The sequence below is a fragment of the Pholcus phalangioides genome, unplaced genomic scaffold (assembly GCF_987345545.1).
Source record: "Pholcus phalangioides strain wild (caught in Gottingen) unplaced genomic scaffold, Ppha-v1.0 ptg000022l_1, whole genome shotgun sequence".
In the NCBI taxonomy this organism is placed as follows: Eukaryota; Metazoa; Arthropoda; class Arachnida; order Araneae; family Pholcidae; genus Pholcus; species Pholcus phalangioides.
The window spans coordinates 12,523,708-12,547,794 of NW_028301615.1; the positions used below are offsets into that span (position 1 = coordinate 12,523,708).

Genomic DNA, 24,087 nt, shown 5'->3' on the forward strand with positions numbered 1-24,087 from the left:
GTGTCTCGCACTGCCCGAGTTTTGTCTGTACCATGATCAGGGTCATAGCTAGCCATTCCTGTGCCCTGTGGAAGAATTTGAATTTAGGCCCTATGCGGATGCACCTGTTGCACCTGCTTAGTTACGGCCCTGACCATGATAGAAATTTCAAAAGCCATTGTTAAAGCCGAAGAACCATTATTGCCGAAAAGTTTTCCGGATGTCGAAAGTTTGTACATCTCCGACAAACTTCTACAGTAGTCTTTCGTTAGTGCTGAATCCTGTTTGCTGTATATGTGCAAACTTAGACGGGGATGAGTCCAACATTTATTGTAGATCGCGAAAAGATAGTGCTTTGGTTCCAATAATAATGCGTTTTTTTAAAACAAAATATAAGTGAAAATGAATCTCGAGGTTTAGCAGTTGTCACTGACAATCGTTTATTAGAAGTTGTAAAAATAAAATACTTTTCTTTCAACGTTGTATTCTAATTTAAGAGATTGATGACAGAGAGGTATCATTAACATTGATAGATATTTACTGAGTGCCCTGAAGACGTTATTGGCCTTCTGAAGTTGGTTTTCTGTGGTTTTCGCAACTTTTCGCACTTCAAAAAGTCTTGGAACTTAGAAGAAACCTATAACGACACAAATGTTTAATCATTTCTCTTTGATCACAATTTGATCACAATTGCTAGATACGCATACTGACTATCAGGGAGGAACGCACGCTTCCTGCACAACTGACTCACTTGTAACTAAACTTGTAATTAATTAATTGAATCAGCGGATACTCTGAATGAAATATTTGTCTACCCTACCTTTCCATTAATGTAATAATGAATGATACTTTTTTTTAAAGGTTGAAGTTGAAGATGACACCTCCCGTCGCATAAAGGATACTCTTGGTGATTTCACTCAAGTGAAGAATGTTCTTATCAATGACCCGAAGCACTTGATAGGGATATCTGGATCGGGATCTGCTGCTCAGAATGCTGCTGCAGCTGCCGCCGCCGTAGCTTCTGGTCACCGTGGTCCATCTTGGTCGGCATCTCGGGGCCATCCATCGAGAGGAGCGTCCTCAAAGAGTAGCCACACTAATTCCATCAGCGCTAATAACATCTCTGGCAGCGACGGCAGTAGTAAGAGGCCCGTCCCCGTGAATGGCCTGCACAAACCTCCGGCCAATACATTAGAGTCCTCCAGGAGACACCACCATCACCACCACCAGAGCAGTAAGCCCGGTGGTGACCATCACAAGAAGCCGGTCAACGTTCACAAGCAGAAGGCTGACCTTCCGAAAATCAATCCGATATCAAGTAGTTACGGCAAAAAATTCGATCAGCAGCAGCAACAAGGGCACGACAGGTTTCAAGATGTGGGTGTATCAAACACGGGTAGCAGTAGAGAGAAAGACCATCATCGGAGGACTAAAAGCCGTCCCCTTTCGACTTCGTTGGCCAACGGTGCTTCTGCGACTTGTGCACCAGTTCCTTCCAGTGTCAATGGTGCCGGTAAATTCTCTCCGTCTGATCTGCAGAATGGGTCCTTACCTAATGGTCTTGTTCATCACCACCAACGGTTCGCCGATCCCATCAGCAGGAAGTCTCAGGCCAAACATATCCCTCCTAAACTCAGCATTCCGGCTCACGTAAGTTAGACGTTATTTTTTACCATTTATCTACGACAGTGGTTCTCAACCGATGCTCCGCGGATCCCGTGGCTTCGTGTGCACTTCTCAGGCTACTCGAGGAAAACAAAGAGACTTAGCGGCTCCGCCATAGAAATTATATATTATTAAAAAGAACTCCACGAATCAAAATAAGGTTGAGAACCGCTGATCTACCACATTATGAAAAATAAAATGATTATCGTATAAATTTTTTGTTAGGTCATTTTAGTTCTAATTTAAGTCTGAAAACAAAACAGCATTGTTTCAAAAAATTATTCAGTACACGACGAATTAATTAACGTGGTACTCAACCTTTTCCAACCCATGGCCCCCTGAACCATATTTATTTCTCGCGGCCCCCTGTCAAAGGCACAGGGCCTCCTACCCTCATCCAACATAAAAACTCTTTTTACTGGTAGAATTGAATAAAAACTAAATTTTTTAATGAAACCTTAAATATTATAAATACGATCGATCTCTGGAACGCAAGGCCAGGCACGGATTCAGAACGTGGCTGATCATCCCTCCCAAGAGCATAATTATATGGCAAAAATATGTCTGTGCAAAATACGCGACGATCCAACGAACGAACACATTAAATCAATTTTCCAGATACATCACCCTTGGTCTGCACCTACTCTGGACTAGAAATTGAGTAAGCTTCCTTCTTGGGGGCGGGGTTGTGAATGGCCGTCTCAACATTAAATAAAAAGTGATGTTATGTTGTCCCATACTTAACTGAAAGTAACAGCTGTATTCGACATACAACTGCACGAAATCAAAAATAATTTGAATCCTCAACTGCAATTTGTATAAAGGGTTTAATTGGAACTTTGATCAAGTGCTCGCGAGCACCAAATTGGCCACGATGATCAAGCACTCTGGATGCTCGCTAGCAACGGGTTGAAGATGTCTGCTGTATCCCCTATGAATGTGAGGCCCGGGTAATGCCGACATGATCTGGTAGGTTAAGATGGCCCTGTGTGAAGCTGGTTCTATTGATAGCTCATCCAGCTCTTCTGGATTCTGCAAGTACTTATTTTTTTTCAACATGTTTCTCTCAATCTTTTCTTCACATCGCTCTGTGGTCCTGTTCACCACCTGTCGTGGCTGCCCCCCCAGAAAAACCTATAGCGGCAGGTTAGCGGCAGGTTCAGGTTGAGAACCACCGCTTTAAAGAACTGTCAGCACATAAGTAAAAATGATATGGGCTTGTACTATAACTTATATAGGCTTACAATAAAAATAAAATATGCCAATTCAAATATGTTGAATAATAAAGTTTGAATATACACTCATTGCCATAAAAATTAGCGCACCAAGAAAGACATGTCCGAATGGAACGAAATTTTATATGTGTTAGTACAACATTGATATAAGTAAATGATTGCATAATCAAAGCAAAAGAATCATTTGTTGCAGGAAAAACTACAAATAAATGGAGGTTCTAGTACCCTGTTGGGCCATTTCTAGCTTGAATACGCGATGCGATATGGGTTGGCATTGAGGCATACAGTCCCGTTTAGTGTCCTGCGTCTTCTCATTTCACAGTTGCTGTAAGCGCGCCTGTAGTTCAAATTCCAAGGCTGCCGAACTTGCCGCCCCAAGTGATCCCAGATGTGCTCGATTGGTGACAAATCTGCGGATCGGGCAGGCCAAGAAAGGGTGTTAATGTGGTGGAGGCATTCCTGTGTGTTCGAGCATTGTCCTGTTGAAAAATGCCTCCTGAGAGCCCTGCCATGAGTGACAACAAATGTGGCTGAAGGATGTCAGGAACGTACCGCTGGGCTGCCATGGTACCGTGGATGAATATTAGAGGTGACGGGGTGCCGTCGCATACGACACCCACCCCATACCATCGCACTAGCTTTGCGAGCGGTGTGCCGGTGTATATAGTGAAGGCAGGATTTGAGGCGTTCGCCACGGGTGCTTTCACACACGTTGTCATCACTGCCTAAATTGAATCTCGATTCATCGCCGAAGACGACCTGGGTCCAATCCCGTCGGAGGTGGACACCACTCCAAACGGAGGCGACGGTGAGTTGGTGTCATTGGTAGCACACGTAATGGGCGCCGCGATACCAAATGTTTCTCAGCAAGGCGCCTTGCGACGATACGGACAGACACAAGGTCCTGTTGAAGCTGCTGGCTATGCGTGCTTGTCGAATGATGTAACGGTCTTCTCAGATATTGTTCTGCCAAGGGCGTCCTGAGCCACGACCTCCTATATAACCGGTTTTATAGGGGATCGTGCCTGAGCCAGGCGGCCGTGTATGCGACTTCTCTCTTATCCACTGGTCGCAACCTTATAGAAGAAATCTAAGGTCTCAATACTTCCTCACAGTAAAGTCAGATCGTTTTAAGTGGCGGGTTACTCGCTGCTCTGACCACCCGGCTTCCATCATCCCCATGATTGTTCTCCTCTCGAACTCTGACAGCTGATCATATTGTCTTCGATGGTGGCGTAACTGCATTCCTAATGAAAAGCATCTCTCTGCAGCAGATTAAGTACAGGCAAAATTCCTCTGCGTACTCTTTTTATACGCCGAGGAGAACGAAGTTCAACTCCCTCTGGTGGCATTGCACATTGCGCAATCATGCTGTGCATCTAATCAGTCATTTGCATATCTGCCAGACACGTATTTTCATGCAAACTGTTGTTACGATCAGACAATTATTTCTTGGTGCGCAAATTTTAATGGCAATAATTGCATTTCACTTCAGAGAAAACCATAAATTGTTTATACATTTGTATCACGACACATTTGTTATGGAACACTGTGTGGGATGCAGTGTTTTACTGCATTACACAAAAGTGTATTGCAGTAAACACTTCTACAGGACGAAATATCTGAATTCTATTAATTGACATATTTAAAAACTACTTGTCTCACATTTGTGCTGTTATCTGGTAATCGTAAAGTAGTTATAACAGCCTTTATATTTCAAAATTCCAACACCCAAAAACGTTTAGTGAGAAATGTTACGAAAAAGAAAGTGGTGCTCCAAAGTACCATCGGACGAAATGGTAATGTTAAATGAAGTTTAACATTACCATTGTTAAACTTCATTTAACATAAATTGTTAATGAAGTTTTTCCCTTTTCAGTATTTTTCACTCCTAAAGACGCAGAACGTCATTTTCCTATCAACTGATTTCTTTTCATTATTTTGTCGTGGGAATATAGTTTATATATAAAAACAGATTTTCTTCAGTCAGAGGATATAAATCCCGCTTTGAAAAACATATTAACTCTTTTCTCAGTCTGGTCTACATTTTGTTTTTAATTTCCACCCATCTTTTTTTCTAAAAGGTGGACGATGATGATGATGGCATTGCCCCTAGCGAGATCGAAGTTGAAACTATTTTGAAGGTAAGTGATATCTGATTTTTGTAAGTTCTGATTGAGTGATTAATTCGTATAAACGAACTTTCTGTATATTCTATGAAACGTCACTGGCTATTATTATGCAGTAAAAGAAATCTCGAGGGTTTAACAAAAGAAATTGAACGTCGTAGTCCAAGTGAGCAACGTTTGTTGCTCATACATATATCTTTGTAACTATGGAACGGCATAATTTTTTAAACTTTCTGTCCTACTACTACTTAACCGTACATGCACCTCGTACACATTCCTCTGTGGAATTTTAACGAATCGGTACATGCTGGGATGTGTGTTCTGAGCGTATGCGTAGCCCTAACGTATTTGTTGTCAGATTAGTGGTTGTGTCATGTTCTTGCGTCCCTTTACCCTCACCCCTCGATAATATTTATCACCAATTTTTTGTACTGCCAACTTCATATTTTCATCTCGTTGACGTTTAAAATTTTTAATCCCTAAAACGGAAATTGGAACAAAAAAATTAAATAAAATTAATCGGTTCACAAACGAGTACGTACAGTATTTTTTGTTCGGAAATCATTTTCAATGAATCAACTTTATCTGTGAAGTGCAATATTTTTTTTGCTTATGTTTCGGCATTATCTAATGCTTTCCAGGCTTTTTTATTTTGCGGTTACAAAAAATCGGCCTTCGCCGCATAGTCTGGTTTTGACCTACATATTGTTTTGTTTGTCCTATATCCTGTGTTCAAACTTTGATTCCCCTCCACCTAATTACCCTTCCCTTTTTATGTATCGTAGGAAATTTGTGCAATCGTTATTTTTTACTTCATCTGTATGTAATTTTATTAGGTTATTATGATAAGATCAAATGATATTAAGAGTATTTTATCGATAAAAGATCTGCTTATCGATCAGTGGAGTATTATAAGCGTCGGTCTTCTGCAATTTTTTTAAAGAAACAAAATTGATTCATGCCCCCCCCCCCCCCCACCACTCTTGAATTGGGGTGGGAGCGGCAAAATCATGTTTACCCGGGCGGCAAGTTGCTATAAAAGTCCTAGTTACGGCCCTGCTCTTCTCTGATTTTTACCCCAATATTAGACTATAGAAATTCAACAGGAGGAGTTTCACAATGAAAAAAATTGTCTTTTTTTTACTTTGTTTTTCAAACACATTTTTTGCTAAGTTTTTCTCCCATTCAAATTCTTTTTGTTCTTTCACAATTTAGGAGAACTAGAAATTTTGTTTTTATACAGCTTTCAACAATTAAGTAAAAAAATTAATTGAACCCTGAATAAAAATATAAATAATAAGGCGAGAGAAAGAGAATTAAAGTACTTTTTTTAAATATACAAGTGATGGGAAGTTGTAAAAGATTCAAAATTCTTCACTTATTTACAACGTTTTATTGAAACACAAAAATAGGTGGAAACCGCACAAATATCAATTGAAATTAAATTAAACCTATTCTTTCATATCGACTAGATTAATCACCTTTAATTTTTTTGAGTACAGGAATTTTTTTTTACCAAATTGGTTGCGGGGGTACCAAAGTTTATCCTCTTCGTTTGTCCACTTCCGATATTTTAATTAACGTGATTTTTGTGATTTTTTTTGTATACAACTGTCAATGTTGTTAATGGATCGCAATCTTACGTAATTTGGACGATTTTTTATATTTCAATATTTCATGAATAAAAGTTGTTCCAGAGGTACTCGTGTCTGTGAGAAACGGCCGATGTCGGCGAGAGGCGATATAGCCGCTAGGTGACTCTTCACTCCAATTTCACTTCTATAGTATTTGAGCCGTTGTGTATCGGGTGAGCATCGTGCAAGACTAGTGGTGGTGTTTTTTTTTTTTTTGTGGGGAATAGTACTCATAAGGGTCATTGTTCCTTATCACCAAATACCATTACGCCATAAGTGTATTAAAGTATTAGTATTGTATAAAATGAATTGAAACTTGACTTTATAATGTAGTGCACTGTACAGTGAATAGATTGATTCAATTGCCATGTTGGGAAGATTCGCGTTTTATTTATTTTTTGGAATATAAATATTTCTAGGAAAGTAGTAAAGATTTTGTATTCATTGAAAAATATGTCTGCCCTTCTCACTGTATGAAACCTGCTTTGTATTAATGCTATCGTAATATGTAACGCGATCTCATAATACTTAGTAAACAAAGATTGATAAATGCTAGAAATGTTCTCCATCAACAGCCAGACACTTTAGGATGTGTGAAGTCGAGATACACTTTACCGCTCCATGCCGTACTTTTACTGACTGCTGCCTGTCCGTGTTACTACTGTGTGTTATAGGTAGTGGTATTGCCCTTGCTGTGTGAGCAAATTTTGGCACAGTAATTTTGGTAGCAGTGGTTTTGGAGTTATAGCAACCGTGTATGAAGGTAGAAGAGAATTTTTGAGGAGAAAGTGTAAAAATGTGTAAAAGCACTGGGCACACTCAGGGCTTCTGCATACTGAAGCCAAGATCTTTGGTCGACTCTCCAGTCCAGGATTTTTTACGGCCCCCTCCGCCTAAAACAAATTTATAGTAATTGAAAAACCATACACAGGGTGCGTAGCTAACAGCTTGCATCGCAATTTACTAGCGAACCGTTGATTAAAGAGGCATACTTCCAATGAGAAACATTATCAAGTCATACATTATTAGTCAAATACGTCATTCATGTTGCAATGGGTTGTATAGTTATTAAAATATAATTTCATACGGGCACCCTGTCCTCTAACTTCCAATTAGAAAGTTATTGCCCTGTCTCTCTTGAGGGAAGCGCAAGAAATTCCTCGTTCCATGAGTGCAATATTCGCTGAAATATTTAAATTAAGACTATGGGGAAAGACAGCATAAACTAATGGAAAATGATCCCCCCTTATGCTGTTTTTCCAAAATTTTTCTCGATTTTTTAAAATTCAAATACATCTGCTCATATTGCACTAAAAAATGTGGAATTTCTTTTGTTGGCCTCAGGAGAGACAGGATAACAACTTTCTGATTGGATTTTTGAGTACAGGGTGTTTGTACAAAAGTTATTTTCTTCTGTTTTAATAACTAGATCACGGAAGTTCAGGCAAAATGTCATAAAAGCCTTTTTTTGCCTATTTTCAAACTATTTGGTAAAAATACCTTTTTTTTTCTTTTTTTTTGAAATTTTCGTGCCATAAATGTGTTTCTATTTTAACATAGTTTTAAATTCATTAATAAATTTCAGAGGCCATAATCTGTAAAACTTGGATATTTTGAGCATTGAGAACTTTTTAAAATTTTCCAACACTCAATATTAATTATCTGAAAGCCCCCCCTCCCCCCTTCCATGCCCATTTGGACGCAACCAAGTGATCTGAGGGATCAATGTTGGCATATGTTAACTTTGCGGATGGTGTTAGACGTGAATGATTTTGTTTCAGATGAATGCATCCCGTGTTAGAAAAGTAGAGGGAAATTAGAAATTTTTGTTTCTCCACATGCTTTACATAACCATGTCCCGCTCAGGCATTGGACTGCCGTTGTATGTGTATAGCCGACCGATGAGTGTCCCAAGAGGGTCATCAGTTCGTCATGACTTGCACAAGGGGGTAGAAGCAGACGGCTCTGGGGCCCCATGGTTTTTTTTGCACCATAAATGCACTGCAAAGAACCATGGCTGTTTCTTAAACATACACATTTAGTATTCGATTAAATTGACACGAGTCGCCTTCAGGGGTGTATGGCAGATTCGGCCACACAGGGCCCCGCGCTGGAAGGAATCCCCCATACGTGGTAACATGAAAAAAAAAAATTTTTTTTTCTTTTTACGAAAGCACAAGATAGCCATGTTTCAACTATAGAAATGATAATGATTATTTCAAACAATACAACAAATAAAGTAGAATCAGTCGTAACTCGAGGGAGCCCCTCAGATCATTTTCTCTTCCGGTTCCGCGTCTGGTAATGGTGGCTTTGGAATTGGCCTAATCCTGAGGGTCTAGTAATATTTTATTTTGGACTTGTAATCAATTTAATTTGGATAATAATACAGTTATTATAAACTATAATTAAAACAATAGACAGATTAAGTGCAACCGATTTTTCAACTAATTTTTGGACCCTCAAAACCTTGGTTTTTAGTTATTTTTTCTTCCTTCCAGAAATTATAAATGCTTTTTTTAGTGTTTAATGCTTTAATTTTAGGCATTTATAGTACCTTTTTGCTTGCCTATTTTGACCATTATTAGTGCCTAAACTTCCGGGCTCTATTAATAACTATACAACCCCTTGCAATATGACTTTACTGAAGTCCACACGTCATTTGAATACTTTTTCTAATTAGAAGTAATGCCTCTAGAATCAAAACGCCAGTAAATTGTGGCGTACGCTGTTAGCTATGTACCGTGGTGGCAGAGTCTGGAATCTGGCCATCAGAGTTTTTCTCTGCCCAGCCACGAAGCTGGGCTGGAAGAGATCTCGGCAACGGGATAAGTCCAGTGGCAAAGTTCTGGCGTTCATTGTTAGCTATGTACCCTGTATATACAATAAGATTCATACCAAGCCTCTCTGAACTGGAGATTTGTTTTCCCTTCTCTTGTGGGGTGAGGTTGCTATGTAGACTTTTGGTGGTGCCCAAGACTAGGATATTTCAGCCCCTTCCCCGCCCAGTTAGTTTCTGATATAAAAAACAAAATATGATTCATCTAGGTGCCCTTTTCAATGCCTTTTTCACTGATGAATCAAAATTTTTTTATATCGATTAATAGTATTATATGTAGGTTAAATTTTCCTTTTTTTTAAAAAATATATTTCTCACCCCAAACCTGAATATGCCGAAATCTTTGGCATATGTCGCAGAACAATTAGTGCTAATGTAGAACAATCTGGAAGAATTTTGAGAAAAAGTGCAGAAAATGTTATTATAAAGGTTTTACCGCAGAACATTTCCGGTTGCAGAACAATGCAAAACATTTTGCTTTAGGGTTGTTCTCGGACTGGAACCCTGTCAGCTTCCCGCATGCGGGGCCAAGGCCTGTTAACAAGGAATTGCTCTGTTGCCTCATCCGATTAATGATGAAACTAAATTTTCTGAACAGAAAAATTGACAACTCAACTCCATTATCTTTTCATTAAGCTTCGATAGAAGTTTAACATTTCTCCATATTAACCATGCATTGTTCATGTCGTACAATTAATCGAACGCACCGCTTAGACAGCGGCTTGCCGTCAACAAATAAACTATTCAACGACTTTCTTATGCAGGGCCTTAACTGGGATTTTTGCCACCCCGAAAATTTGATAATTTTGTAATTGTGTTCTTTGTTCCCACCTAAATTCTGTTGCCCGGAGCAGTTGCCCCCCCCCCTCCAATTACGGCCCAGTCTTGTAGTCCTAATTCGATGTAGTGATGTATGAACAGTCGCTACTGCTTTTTTATAATATAAATAATTCGTATCTGGCTTGATGCTGTAATTTGCGTTCTTACCAAGCAGCAAATAAGATTTCTTTTCTCGATACTGTTGATGGCCTTGCTCATGTTGGCCTCTTTTAGTTCTTCAATAGTGTGCAAATTTCCGTTGCACACCTTTCCTTTCATGAATCCCTTCCCCACAAATAATAATCGTTTGTTGACAGGTCAAGTAACCTTGGTGTCCACAAGCGTATTTAAAAAAAAAAAGAAACACAGTGCAACAACTCATACACATTGCAAATTGTAACAGTGCTTGCTACTGGGTTGACGAAATCAGTATTTTGGCTACTACTCACGGACAATCACATGATGAAATGATAAAGGTATAGCGTTTGTATATTGGTGAACGAGTGAGCGAGATTGGACACCGCCCGGATCTCGGCCCCTTATAAATAAAATAAGATCTTGGGAAGTTGTGGGAGATTGCGTTGGTGAGTTGGGTCGCTACTTCATGCGTATCCTGTAGTATTTCAGCTTATAATCGTCAGCGAATTTTTTCCTGGTGGTGAAAGATTGTCCAGAATCCATAGGCTTTTTTCTTCTCCCCGAGAAGACGAGTCACAAACTTGATACGAGATGCAGTTTATTTAATTTTTCAAATGGTGACCAAGCTTATCAGGAATTAGTGCGGGTTTTGTTTCTGGCTTCCGAATTTCATCTTTCTCTTTACATTTTGTGTGCGTATTTGTGTTTGAAATTTCTCATCATACACATGGGTTGCTTCTTGCTGCTGATCAATACCAACAACCACCAGCAAAAGAGGAGACCGTGAATTCCAACCTGTACTTCCATGCTCTTTTCTCTCTTCGCATTTCCGCCTTCCCCATTACCATCACCGCCACCTCCACGATCTATGTGCCTAAGCTCGTATTGATCTTCGGAATGGGGGAATGTATGTGTGGTTCATTTTCTGTGCTACCTTTTGCTATTTCACGAAGGGAATGGAAGGAACCGATGTTGTACATTTCGTAAGGGAGAAAGAGGGACATGCAACTGTATCCTTGTGTGAGAAAGTGCTAAAGGATTCCGCCGTACGATCTAGAGGGCCTCTTTCGTTTCTTGGCGTGCAAAGAGCTAGTGTGAAAGAATAGATGATAGTTGTGCCTGAGGACTATTCAAAAGGCGTCGTTGATGCTTTTCTGACGGCCATTTTGTTGCGTCCACTCTTTATTTCGACTCTTCTTACTGTTCAAATAATAACTACTTTCTTTCAACCGAATTCCTAAATGTTCCCATCTGAAGAAAAGCACTTTCTCTCATGAGGTGAATCAATTTGCGATCATGTGTATGATAACTAATATGTTCAGCCATTTTCAAAACTTGAGTTATCTTATTAGCTTACAACAATGTATTTAGATGCTTCTGTTTTCAGGAACGTATTTTGTATTTATAATCTGGAGGAGAATCGTCTAATTTGCATTTAGCCTTGTTGTAGCTTTCTTAAAATTTTTTCTGAAATGATGATGGATTGCTTCATTCCCATAACATTTAAAATTGTTGTTCGATGTAAAGCTGATAGGAGTAAAAAAAAAATGCAGTTTATTGTTCAATTCATTGATAAATGTTCTCATAACTGTAAGTGGCTGTTGTCGTTGGGAGAATGTCGTCTCCTCTTCGTTGCAGGAGATTTTCGAGTTCAAAGCAGAAGTCGAAATATGTGCTATTCCTGTATCTTCTTGCGTTTTTCTATATCTATTAATAGAACATCTCGTTTATATATTTAAATGGATTTTTCCCCTCTTTTTTCTGTATCCCCCCTTTTCACACCATTCTTCTTTCGTCTTTGAGGCCTCCCCTGCTTATTCCTCGTTTACGGATGGCTGCTGAATAGGTTCAACCGAGTACACGTTCTCGAAGAAGAAAATGTGAAAGGTATTTGTATGTTCGACCTATGAGCTTAAAATCTGACCATTTTAGGTGATGAGTAGACATTTTCTGGCTCAATTCGATGTTGGCTGAAGTCTACAAGTACTGTACATTCAAATCAACACTTCGATCTTTTTGGTCAGTGCAGCTTGGATATATATACACACACGGTAGATGCAGTGATTTACGAGAACCGAAAGCAACAATACATGTAACTTTATTTCACCGCAATAGTAAAATCACCAAGATAGTATTTCGAAACTTAACGTGATTGTTCCATAAATTAAGCCGTGAACAGTTTATATTTATGTTTCACTTATTTTTGCATCTTGCATATTAAATTTGAATCCGTTTACTCCTTAATACATGGTATTCTGTATGTTTATCTCTGTGGAGGTAATTCACAAACTATTCGAGCTTGCACCTTTGCTGCAAAAGCGAAAATTATGCAGGGTGTCCTGTAAGTCCTAGCACGGCCTTTATCTCATCAACCGCCAGACGTCTATTTTAAGTCTATTTTGTTGATAGAATGCACGAAATTAAACATGGGAAAAAACTTCCATTTTTTATCCTTTTTTCCGAACATGTTGCACAGTGCAATGGTTACGAAAATGAATCATAACTTAGTTCATTTCAATGGCCAAAATTTTCACTGAAATGTTCTCAAAACACATGAAAAATATGAATATATATAGACACACACACACAGGATGTCCTGTAAGTGCTAGCACACGGCCTTTATCTCATCAACCGTCAGACGTACAGATATAATTCCGAATTAAAAAATGCTCAACAGGCGTTCAAAATTACCCGTACCAGTTTTGAGAGTGAAAATACAGTGTGTAACAAAATAAAAAATCTAAATTTTTATACGGTGTCCCTGTGCTGTAACTTATAATTAGAAAGTTGCTGCTCTGTCTCTACTGATGCCAAAAAAAGAGAAAAAAAACATGTTTCCAAGTGCAATATTCACAGAGATATTAGAATTCGAAAAATGGGGGGAATTTGGCAAAGAACAGCGTTAAATGCGGGTAAAACGGTTTTTGCACATCTAACGCTATTCTTTCTCAAATTTCTTCCCTTTTTCGAATTCGAATATCTATTGCGCTTAGAAACATGGAATTTTTTTTATTGGCATCAGGAGAAACAGGACAACTTCCTAATTGAAAGTTAGAGCATAAGAGGACTTTAAAAAAAATTTTTTTCCTTTTGTTACACACTATTTTCATTCCCAAAATTGTTACAGGGTAATTTTTGAATATGTCTGAATTGAGCATTTTTTAAATTGGAATCATACCTCTACGATGGACGGTTGATGAAATAAAGGCCGTGCTAGCACTTACAGAACACCCTGTAGACCTATATCTGTATGCCAGAGTGTTCGCGTCTACATGCGTGATTCAAGAATCAAAATTCAATTTTACTCCAAATTTAGTTAAGGAATGAAAATACTCCTTCAAATTTTAGGTATTTTTTCAATAGAATTATTTCTCTTTTTGATTAAAAAATAACCATATTTTTACAAAACAGAATATTTAATTACTTAATATTTTTGAGAGGAGTGAAACTACTCTTCAAAATTATTTTTTCGGGTAACACTGGCCGGAGGTAAAGGGCACCAAGTCACAAAAGGGAAATTTTGCAGGAGTGTTTAAAGATTTTTTTAGTACATCTTTTCATGGAGCTCGCTTGTTTTATGAAGTGAATGTATGCGTTCTATACCTATGTAAGGTGCAGGGCGGAAACTGGAAGAAGGCATAGGGGGCCCTTGCGGCACAATTTAGGGAGGGTGGCAGTTTTAGGTTTGAACAAAGAACACTGTTACAAAATTATAGAATTTTAAATTAGTGGGGTGGCTGAACCATGTTTGCCGCATGCGGCAAAAATCCTAGTTACGGCCCTGGTGTAGTGTAACGAAAGTATTGCAAATTAATAGCGTTATCCTAAATACTGACGAAAATTAACGTAGTGCTCTTTACCTCTAGTATACAGATATCCTTCAACTGGTTAATTGGACTTGGCAGGTCACCCAATTTGCTCTTGAGGCTTTGTTTTCGATAGTGATGAACAATGGGGCAGGGGTGGCGATGCTATCGCTTAGTTTGTACTTTAAAAAACATTTTCCTTGAACTCGAGTGGATTCGAAACACCCAGCCCTGTCCTTCAAACTCATCGAGTCTTCTGTGGATGACCTTGACCTTTATAATAAAAATTTCTATAATACCCAGCGCTGTCAGGGTTTTCTCCATTTACTGAAAGCATTGAAGAAGTGATAAACCATTGTAAAAGGATAAACTTGTCTGAAATGCATTGTTCGGGAACCACGGTGACCAAAGTAAACATTCCAAAAGTCGTTGAGGCCGACGAACCATTGTTGCCCGAAAGTTTCTCACTCACTTCAGGCATTTGCCTAGCTCTGACGTATTTTCAAAATAGCCTATCGTGCAAGTCGTGCCCTATTTGGTATGCTATAGGCTATGCGCAAAATTTAGCGAAGACCTGCCCAAAATTAAATTATTAATTATAGAGAACCGACACACAGATACAGAAAATCAATTTTACCTTAAATAGTCGCGAAAATTGTAGCCACATCTGCCTTCAAGTACATTCAAACTTTATTCGTGGTGTTTATCGTTTTGAACAAAAATGTCTTTTTTGTGATGAACGCGTTGTTTTCCGATTTTTCTCATATTTTATTACCTGCACTGCCTTTGTCGCTACTGGGGAACAATTCTTTTCCGGCTCATATCCATGCGAGCGCATATCTATAGGCCTATATTTTGTATTAATATTGTGGTTTGACCAAAAAATTTGTTCGCACTGTATGTATGACCATCTGTATGAACCCTCCCACTCCCCCAAAGCAGAATATGCCAAAATCTGAGACGTACGTCGCAGAATAATCACTACTATTACTAAACCACACATGCTACTGCAGAACAAGCTGTAAGAATTTTAAGTAGAGAAAACACTGTTATGAGGATTTTTACTGTGGAACATTTCCAGTCAGTCGAGGGCACGTAGCAGAACAAAGCAAAGCGTTTTGCTTTGGGGTCCCCACTATAAGTGTCCTGGCCTTCAGCGTAATAAATACGTAAATATATATATATTTTTTTTTGCTCACAAATTGTTAATAGAAAAAAGTTTTCCTTGCTTTACACGTGATTCCATCTGGTATACATCACTGTCATTGTTTACTTCCCAGACCTTCTGAATGGTCTTATTCCGGAGATTAGTTTTCTCTCTCTCTCGGTAGGGATTGGTGCCACTGAAACTACCTATTAAGCTTGTCTGTTGCCACTGAGCATAATTTTTTCAGCCCCCTTTTTATTTTGTTGCTATAACTTTTCGTTGAACTTATTACTTTGTAGAAAAGAGAAATTCTGTCGCAGTTCGGGGGGGGGGGGGGGGACGTTCGCTCTTGGTGATTTCTCCCTCTTCTCATCCTCTTCATCTTTGGTTGCTATGACAACAGAGAGGGAGGGTTTTCGAGGAATGTGCAATGCTATGTTGGACTTCTCTCTCCTCATTGCTCGCTCTCTTTTCATTTTCCGAGATCTCTAGGGCTTCCCCTATTTTTCTTATTATTTCGCTTCTCCTCATCTCACTTGCTGGAGCTTTCTCCTCTTTTCTTGGTTTTCTTTACTGAAGCTTCTGAAGGATACACTGTAATACCTATAATATTGACGAACTTCAAGTTATTTTTCTTCCTCAATTTTTCTTTGTTTCGTTTAAAAATTCAGTTGAAGCTTTCTTTCGATCAACTTCAGGTGCCTGCTTTTGTTACACATACTGTAGTGAATGAATGGACGGTATTGAGAAATATTTTCGGTAGCTTTACGAGATAAATTTAATTTTTGTTACCGATGCTGGTGGAAGGACCCGGCTGCATTTCCAGTTTTTTTTCCTTGTTTGCTTTTGGTGATTATGTTCCTAGACCAGTCCTTTGGATTTACATGTAATTTTATTTTTTGCTAGAGGTCTTACACCTGAATCAATATTTCTTTGATTTTACTGTAAACGGTGGCCGCTCTAGGTGATGTCCCGCCGCTCTATACTGAGAACTGGAAGCAATCGACCTCTTTACAATAATCGATTGTAGAAAGTTTTTTTATGTCCAACTACCAGTTTTCGAGAAAAAGTGATTCTTCATTACCTTCTGATCGACAAGGTTTTTTATGCTGTGTTACTATGTTAATTTTATCCTTCCCGATTCGCATAGATATTGCTAATGCTTCATTAAATTTTAAAATCACAATTTATTGAATTAAAATCACAAACTTTTACTTCAAATCACGATGTTTCATTTGGGTGCAGTGCCGAAATTTATGTATTTTCATAAAGAAATATTCTGCGAATATAACTCGTAATTTAGTGTTATTCATCTCTTCTCTTGATTAGCTAAAATATGTGTTTCCTTGCAACTTATCCTCATACAGTTGAAACTTTCCCCTTTTTTCTTTAATAAAAAAAAAAACTATCATAAATGTATCTCTTTAATGATTATTGAACTCTGTTTTCTCGCATACGACAAAAAACAAATCAAACAAAAAAAAAACAACTAAATTTTCAATAAAAAATATGTTCAATATATGAAAATTTAGTCACAATGTGTTATAACATATCGACGAAACTGTCTCGATCCGAGGAGAAATAATAAAATGATTCTCTCATTGTTTTGTCTCGATATTGCGTTCGTATCATACCAAAATTATGAGACCTTCGGATTTCATAAGTTTTCTAGGTTATTGCAGCATCATTCTCATCGAAATAGATTCCAGAGATTTGAAGCGGAGTTCTTTTTCGGTATTTTTCTGTATTCGCTTCAAAAGCTGGTGATTCATTGATGACTGATCATGTGAATCTCAATATATCGATTTTCCGCGATTTCATTAATAAAAATGTCGGTTTTCATCTTATTCGTTAAATCGGGTTTGACTGTATTTTCGTATTCACTGAAGTGCCAGAAAAATGTTTATACAATGCAGTAAAAGTTCGTTATAAGGGAGCTCACAATCACGAGAGAAATTCTTGTTATAAGGAAATTTCAATATCTTGCTCTGTCGGGTAATAAATAGAAAATGTTATCACAAAAAATGAGAAACTTTGCCTGGTTTTAATTTATACAAAAATTGCCACGTTTTTAAGACAAATAAATTCGAATGGTCGACGCGTTTCGGCTCTTCAATGGAGAGCCGAAACGCGTCGACCATTAGACCAATTGAATTTATTTGTCTTAAAAACGTGGCAATTTTTGTATAAATTAAAAAATAGAAAATTCCTGCTTTATCTGCATCATACTCACCTTTTATATTTCTTTTTTATATTAGCAAATTAACAGGTCTCCAGCCACTAAATTTACTTTTAAGAGCCATGGAATGGAAGTGGGCAGCGATAAAATAACTAAGAATTATAATTGCTTGGTTGGTCGTTAAATCGTTTTGATTACACTAAATTGGATGAAAAACGTCTAAGTTAACTGCTACAAAATCAGTTTCACTACTGGAGTTCTCTTCATTAGCGGAAGAAATGATCTAGGGGCTGTTCAAGTAACACGTAAGGAGAATTTTGACCATTTTTAATCCCCCCGCGTGACCGCCAAGAGATAAAAATCAAATTAATAAATTTAAATTCTGAATATTTTTGTGAAAAAAAATATCGATCAAAAATGTCTTTATATGCTGTTTCAATTTCTGTGAATTTAAAACATTTTTGAAAGCTAATTAATAAAAAATGTTTCTGGAATATTTATCATCTGCTTTCCCCCACCCTACTCCGTAATGGTAGGTCCGGCATATGGGCCCTCGTTACTTCTCTTGTTGATCGAAAGTACCCAAGGAGAATACATTTGACGAGTCTGGCTAACTGCACTGCTGACATGAGCATCTCTGTAAATCAGTGGTTCCCAACCGGGGATGCGCACACCCCTAGGGGTGCGGGAAAGCATTTTTGAGGGTGCGAGATGGGAAAAAATTACATGTTGACTTATTATTCACAAGAAGGGAAATGAAAAATGTTGAATTTTTCAATTCCTAGAAAAATATGAATCGTACCAATATTTTGACTTCTGTTCGCAGAAATGTGTCATACGATTCTCGCATTGGGAAAGTCTTTTTTTTCGATTAGCCATCGTACTTGTTTTCCACTTCGGTTGAGAAAAAATATCATTGTTTACCTAAACTATTTCGTAGTTTGTTTACATTAGTGCCTCGTGTAATTAGCATGTTGTGCTTAGATTTGATACCGTCGTGAACACACATGACTCAGGAAAAACGTCAAAAAATTCAGTCAAGTGTCAAAGATACAGATAAAAAACTTATTATCCAAGGGGGTGCGGGAAGGTAAGTCGCATTGCTCTGGGGGTGCAGAAAGGAAAAACTGCTGTAAATGAACAAAAAAACCGTCAGTTGTCATTGTGCATCATAATAACTTTACTAGCACCTTGGAAGCAAACTCAGTACTTAACTTCCGATTTTTCTTTAATAGTACGTGTGCATTTTGGACGCTCAGAAGAGCCGCTACAGTGATTTCAAAACCCCTTTGATCTAAAGCAGTGGTCTTTGGGCATGACCTACCTCTTTGATAGCATATGTTTAGTACAGCATAGTGGCCCTCAACTTGATCTGGTCGAAGTGTTGATGCTGCATTACCCAAATTACCGATGCTTTGAAGAAGAGGGTGTCAATGGTTCCATAAAAAATTTATCTGAGTGCCAATGAGCATGTGCGCAAACATTTTTCCGATAGCGCATCTGTTCAAGTCGTTTATATCCCGTTATGGTCAAATTTACTGTTTAGGGTAGTGCCAACAGAGAAAATGAATTTTGTATATTCTCTGTGTGCTATTTTAGTCTATAACCAGTCTTTCTCTCCTCCTACACCTACCTTTCCATAAACAGAGAATAAATTTATTCTATATATCTATGAATCCCTCCCACGTTTGCTATCAGACTAGGTGAAATACGAAATCATTTTCTTCGGCCGTTTTTTCCTCCCTTTTTGTTTATTTTATTTCGACTGCTCACTGTTTGATTTACGACGCGAATCTCGTTTGGTCGAAAATGACTGTGGACAGACGTCGACGCATCTTCATGCGAGTTTTTATTTCCGGGTTCTACAATTGGTTTTTTTTTCCCCCTCTTCATAATTTTAAGTGGTTTCAGTGATAATGAATCGTTGTTTCGGAGTTCTGACAGAAACATATTTATGTACTGTCTTGGGAATCTGAAATAATAATGAGATGTCGCATTTGAGGATATATTCCTTCAAGTCATTTATTTTCTGTGTACATTGTCGCTGGGTGAAAGCGGCTCGCAGCGAATTCTAGTGTTTATTTTAACTTTTTCCGAATTCGTTATTGTGGTGCATTTCGTGATTAACATTTTACTCTCGTCGATTCGAGCAAAGACGTCATCATAGACTTAAATGTGATAAATGTGAAATAATAACATTTAAATAAATGAAATATCGGTAATGCCTATGAACGGCACCGTGATGACTTAGGTTTGAACCCCGTTCGTGCCACACTGGTAGTCGGCTAAGTTGGTTTGCTGCGGTTTTCTAACTTCGAGGATAAAATGACAGGTGGTTTCTGTTTGATGTCTCTCCGCAGAGGGCAGATGACCTTCAACTCGGTACTTACATAACACGAAAATTCAGGTATCTGCCATTTTCACCTCAGAATATAGAAAACAGATAGCAGTATCGCTAGAATATGAAACACGCATAACTTTGACAACATAAAAACGTTAGGGCCACGTATGCATTCAAAGAACACACGTTCCGACATGTACCAATTCGTTAGAAATTCTCCAGAGGAATGTTTACGAGCTGCATGTAAGAAGTAGTAGTATTTTTTTTCACAGTCTAATTTATAATTCTCGCCGATTTCATTTTTTGTAAATACAGCGGAACCTGCACAATGTGACCCCTCGGCAATACTGTCCGCAATATTTAGCAAGTATTATCCGGTTCTTATAACATTAAAATTCGAGCATTTGACAGGCTCACTTCAAAATATGGAAGACAGATGACAGCATTAGTGTAACACGAAAGCAAACATAATTCTGACAACATAAGATACGGCAGGGCCACACGCACAACGCGTTACTTCGTGCACCTATGAGTAAGAAATTCCGCAGAGGAATGTACACCGAATGTATGTACGGTTTAATTCTACGGTAGTAGTGGTAGCAAACATGATATTTACTTTATTATAATGCTTATTGCGTGTATTCCGTAAATTGACTTCCTATTTGTAATGATCCGCAACGTTCTTTCCAATTTTTTTCCATCTGCTCGGCAATGTTTTTCGTTTCTTCTATCCGTGGTAAGGCAGTATGCCATATAAGTGGGTAACCAGGGACGCTTAACGTTTCGTATTCCACAGACAAATTGTGCTAGGGAGATGAAGTTCACGGTTCCCCCCCTCCCCCCCCCCCCGTGCCAATGAAAACAAAATATGCGAGCCACGGACCCCTTTACAAAATAATATTCTGTATGTGGCAATGTAAAAACAATGCGAGTTCATTGTTATCTCGTGCAAGCTCACGGACCCCCTGAAGTCTGTCAAAAAACGTGTGGTTAAGAACCGCTGCTTTTAATCAAGTAAATAACTTTTTGGCTCCCGCAAAGTGAATAGGACTACTTTTTGAATAACAAGAATTACACGAAATGGGGGAAATAGAACTAGGAGGGGGGGGGGAAGAACAAACCAGATCGCAAAATTTAAGTATGTAAAGCAAAAACGCATTTTTACATATTTTATTTTTGTCATGCAAATATGAATTTTCTGGTGGGAGGGGGTACCCCTCCTGACAAAAGTTCTAGTTACGGCCCTCACGGGAACGTCAAGATTTCAAATAGGCTTTGGTGGGGCATGGCCTAAAAAAGGTTGGGAACCACTGACAGTGTATATCGGTTTTCGACTACTGTTCTTGAGGGTTGCGTCCGTGTTTCCGATCCAGGTAGTGGGCTGAGTTTAGTCACTCGGTAGTTGATGCCATTTGCATTTCGTTTTTTTTCACTGTTAGAGCATTTTTTTAATTTTCAGTTTAATTTCCTAACTCTTCAGATTTTTCTGACAATGAAAAAGATTGAGAAAATTATATGAATACTGATTGCATTGAGCACTTATGAAAAAATACGCATAATTTTTCACATGTGATTTTGATGCTGCCAAAACGTTTTCTTTCGACATTCGACAATAACTGGTTTCAAGAGAACTGTTTTATTATTTTGATAGCATTTTTTTTAAAATCATTTTTCAAGATTATTAGAGCAACAACTTCCTTGGTGATAGCACAGTAAATTGTTTTTGTAGTTGTCGGGTGTTGGAACGAGAATATCGCGAATAATGATCAAATTTGATTTAATACTTTGTAAATTATATTAATTTTAATTTGATAATTTAGTTGTACTTTGTTGGGGGTCCGCAGGCCAGTTCTTGGCTACCCTTGACATAAAGTATGAAGGAGGGGAAGGTAGAGAGATATCTCGAATTTATTATTTCTTCCCTCTGGGCCCAGTAAACTCGCCTCGGGAAATGCTCAATTAAATAAGCAATAATGATTAAGTTAATATAATCACTTTTTTGTTCGTTAATTAATAACATTTATAGTTAATAATTAATCTGTCAGATGGATTTGGATTATTGAAAATGTCTTCAGATCACAAAATGGATGCATGGCGACTGTAGTGTTGGTATGGTATTTACCTTTGATCGGTTTTGGAAAAACCAAATATAGGCCTATTATAATTATTTTATAACACTAACAAATGTTTCGATGAAATTCTCCTTAGCCAACAAAAAAAAGTCACGTGGTGAATATTGTCATCTTTTCTCCTAACTACTGACTGATGTTGAACGATCCTCTCAGTATTTTCAAATTTACCATAGTAAAAGATTTAAGTTTTCAAAAGAAAATTCACAAATATCAATTTATGTTAATCAATACATTGCCTTCTATCGCTCACAATCTAATTTAAATTCCAGTTCGACACGCGCGGAATCTGTAACCGGAAAGAACTTTTTTCTGTGGAATTTTCTACTTCTCACAGCCGGTTCACGAAAAGCGGCGACACGCTATGCAAATGAACGGAGCCTTTCTCTATTCCCATTGGACCGTCCAACATCCAATCATTGATATGTTGCCAAATAAGTTGCATTATTTGGGGCAATCTACATAAATGTAGTCGATTGCCATTAATGATTCTACCAAAACCGAAATTGTATCATTTTTTAAGGTTATTTTTTTTGGGGGGGGGGGGTGTATGTGGACCATTCGGTTCATTAATTTTCCGTTTGCTTAGTTTGAAGGTCCACCATGTAGAGCTGTCATTATAAACTTCTGTGTGGATGGGAAAAATAATTTTGTATTTACTAGTACTTCATTGTGTTCTACAGTAACTAACATTCATCATTCAAAATTATGGTGCACATTTTGGGTATAGGTGAAACATTAGTTTGCTTAACAGTTCTAAGTTTGGTCATTCTTATGCTATCCAATACATTCAATTGTCTTCCGTATGTTTAGGGCATGCACAGAGGCATAAACAATATTTCCAATACTCAGCAAAGAGCTAGAAATGAAAGTGATTCGTTTGTCAAAAACGATTGCAAATTTACGATTTAAAAAATGGATGGACAACGCAGTAAAACCACCTGGTTCACCATGACTTATTTACATCGGACCTTGTTATTTACACATTTTGCACTGTGCTTTTGGAAGTGGTCTCGAAAGAGCGTCATTCTTAAATGACTTACATGTCTTTATAATTTGATGTGCGCATTGTTGAAGAGAGCTGACACTGGATTGTGGAAGACTCCAAAATAAGAATGTAATATATATTGGGAGATGGGAGAAACAGAAAAGAATTATCTGTGGTTGCCAATACCTTATTTTGGCCAAAAATTGTTTTTGCAACCAAGTCATTCTGTAATTTTGCTTTGGCATAATGATGCAAAAAAAATTGATTTAAAAATTTTTAAAAAGTAAAAAAAAAAAAATATTTTTTTTATATGCTATGACTATGTAGTCGAAGGGGGGTACCATCCCGCTTTACTTTTCAGCCTTACTTTTTCTAATTTTTTGAGTGGTAGCCCCAATATGAATTTACTACTTGTATTTTCGTTGAGAAATAAACTAATTATTTACATGATGAGTGTGCGCACAGTCAACTTGGTTTTGTTGAAACGTTACTCGTGATTTACTGATCTTATTTGAGACGACTAGACATAGGACCCAGGCATAATAATTTGCCGAAATTCTTTCACTATTTTGTTTTGGTGCCGTGTGCTCTCAAATTACACTTCGCATACTACGCATTGTCGTTGAGTGATCCGTTGAGCTCTCTCTCTCTGTCATAGGATGAGATAAGCAACGAAGAATTGGCTGCTCAATTGGGCCCATATCGTGTCGGTACACACGATATGGGCCAGCCCCATGCCTCATTAATTTTGTATGACAGAAAACTGTAGCGATGCTATTGTAACCGGTATGAAAGGAAAAGAAAAAAAAGGCAAAAGTTTAGTCGTGGTGATTCCCGACGTGTGGCCCACGCCACACAAGGGGTAGTTTTATTTTTTAGGGGTGGGGGAGACAATTCGAGTTTTTCTACGAAGTCTTGCAACCTTTTGAATTCCCTTAATTTTTTCATATCAGTTCAAATTTTTAATTTCCAAGCAATTCCTTGATGACTACTTTCTTTTAGTTTTCTCTTTCAATGGAAGGGGTTTAACTAAGCAGTGGTTTCCCAAAGTGGGCGATG

The 24,087-nt window shown here is 38.0% G+C and overlaps 1 protein-coding gene across 2 annotated transcripts in view; it reads left to right on the forward strand.

Moving 5' to 3' along the window:
• LOC149069483 (uncharacterized) overlaps positions 1–24,087 on the forward strand; it is a 244,880-nt gene that overhangs the window by 115,590 nt on the left and 105,203 nt on the right. For both annotated transcript variants that reach the window (XM_089249467.1, XM_089249466.1), the window contains exons 3-4: positions 841–1,629; positions 4,964–5,023. In XM_089249467.1, the coding sequence (XP_089105593.1) occupies positions 841–1,629; positions 4,964–5,023 (849 nt within the window). The remainder of the gene's footprint in view (positions 1–840; positions 1,630–4,963; positions 5,024–24,087) is intronic.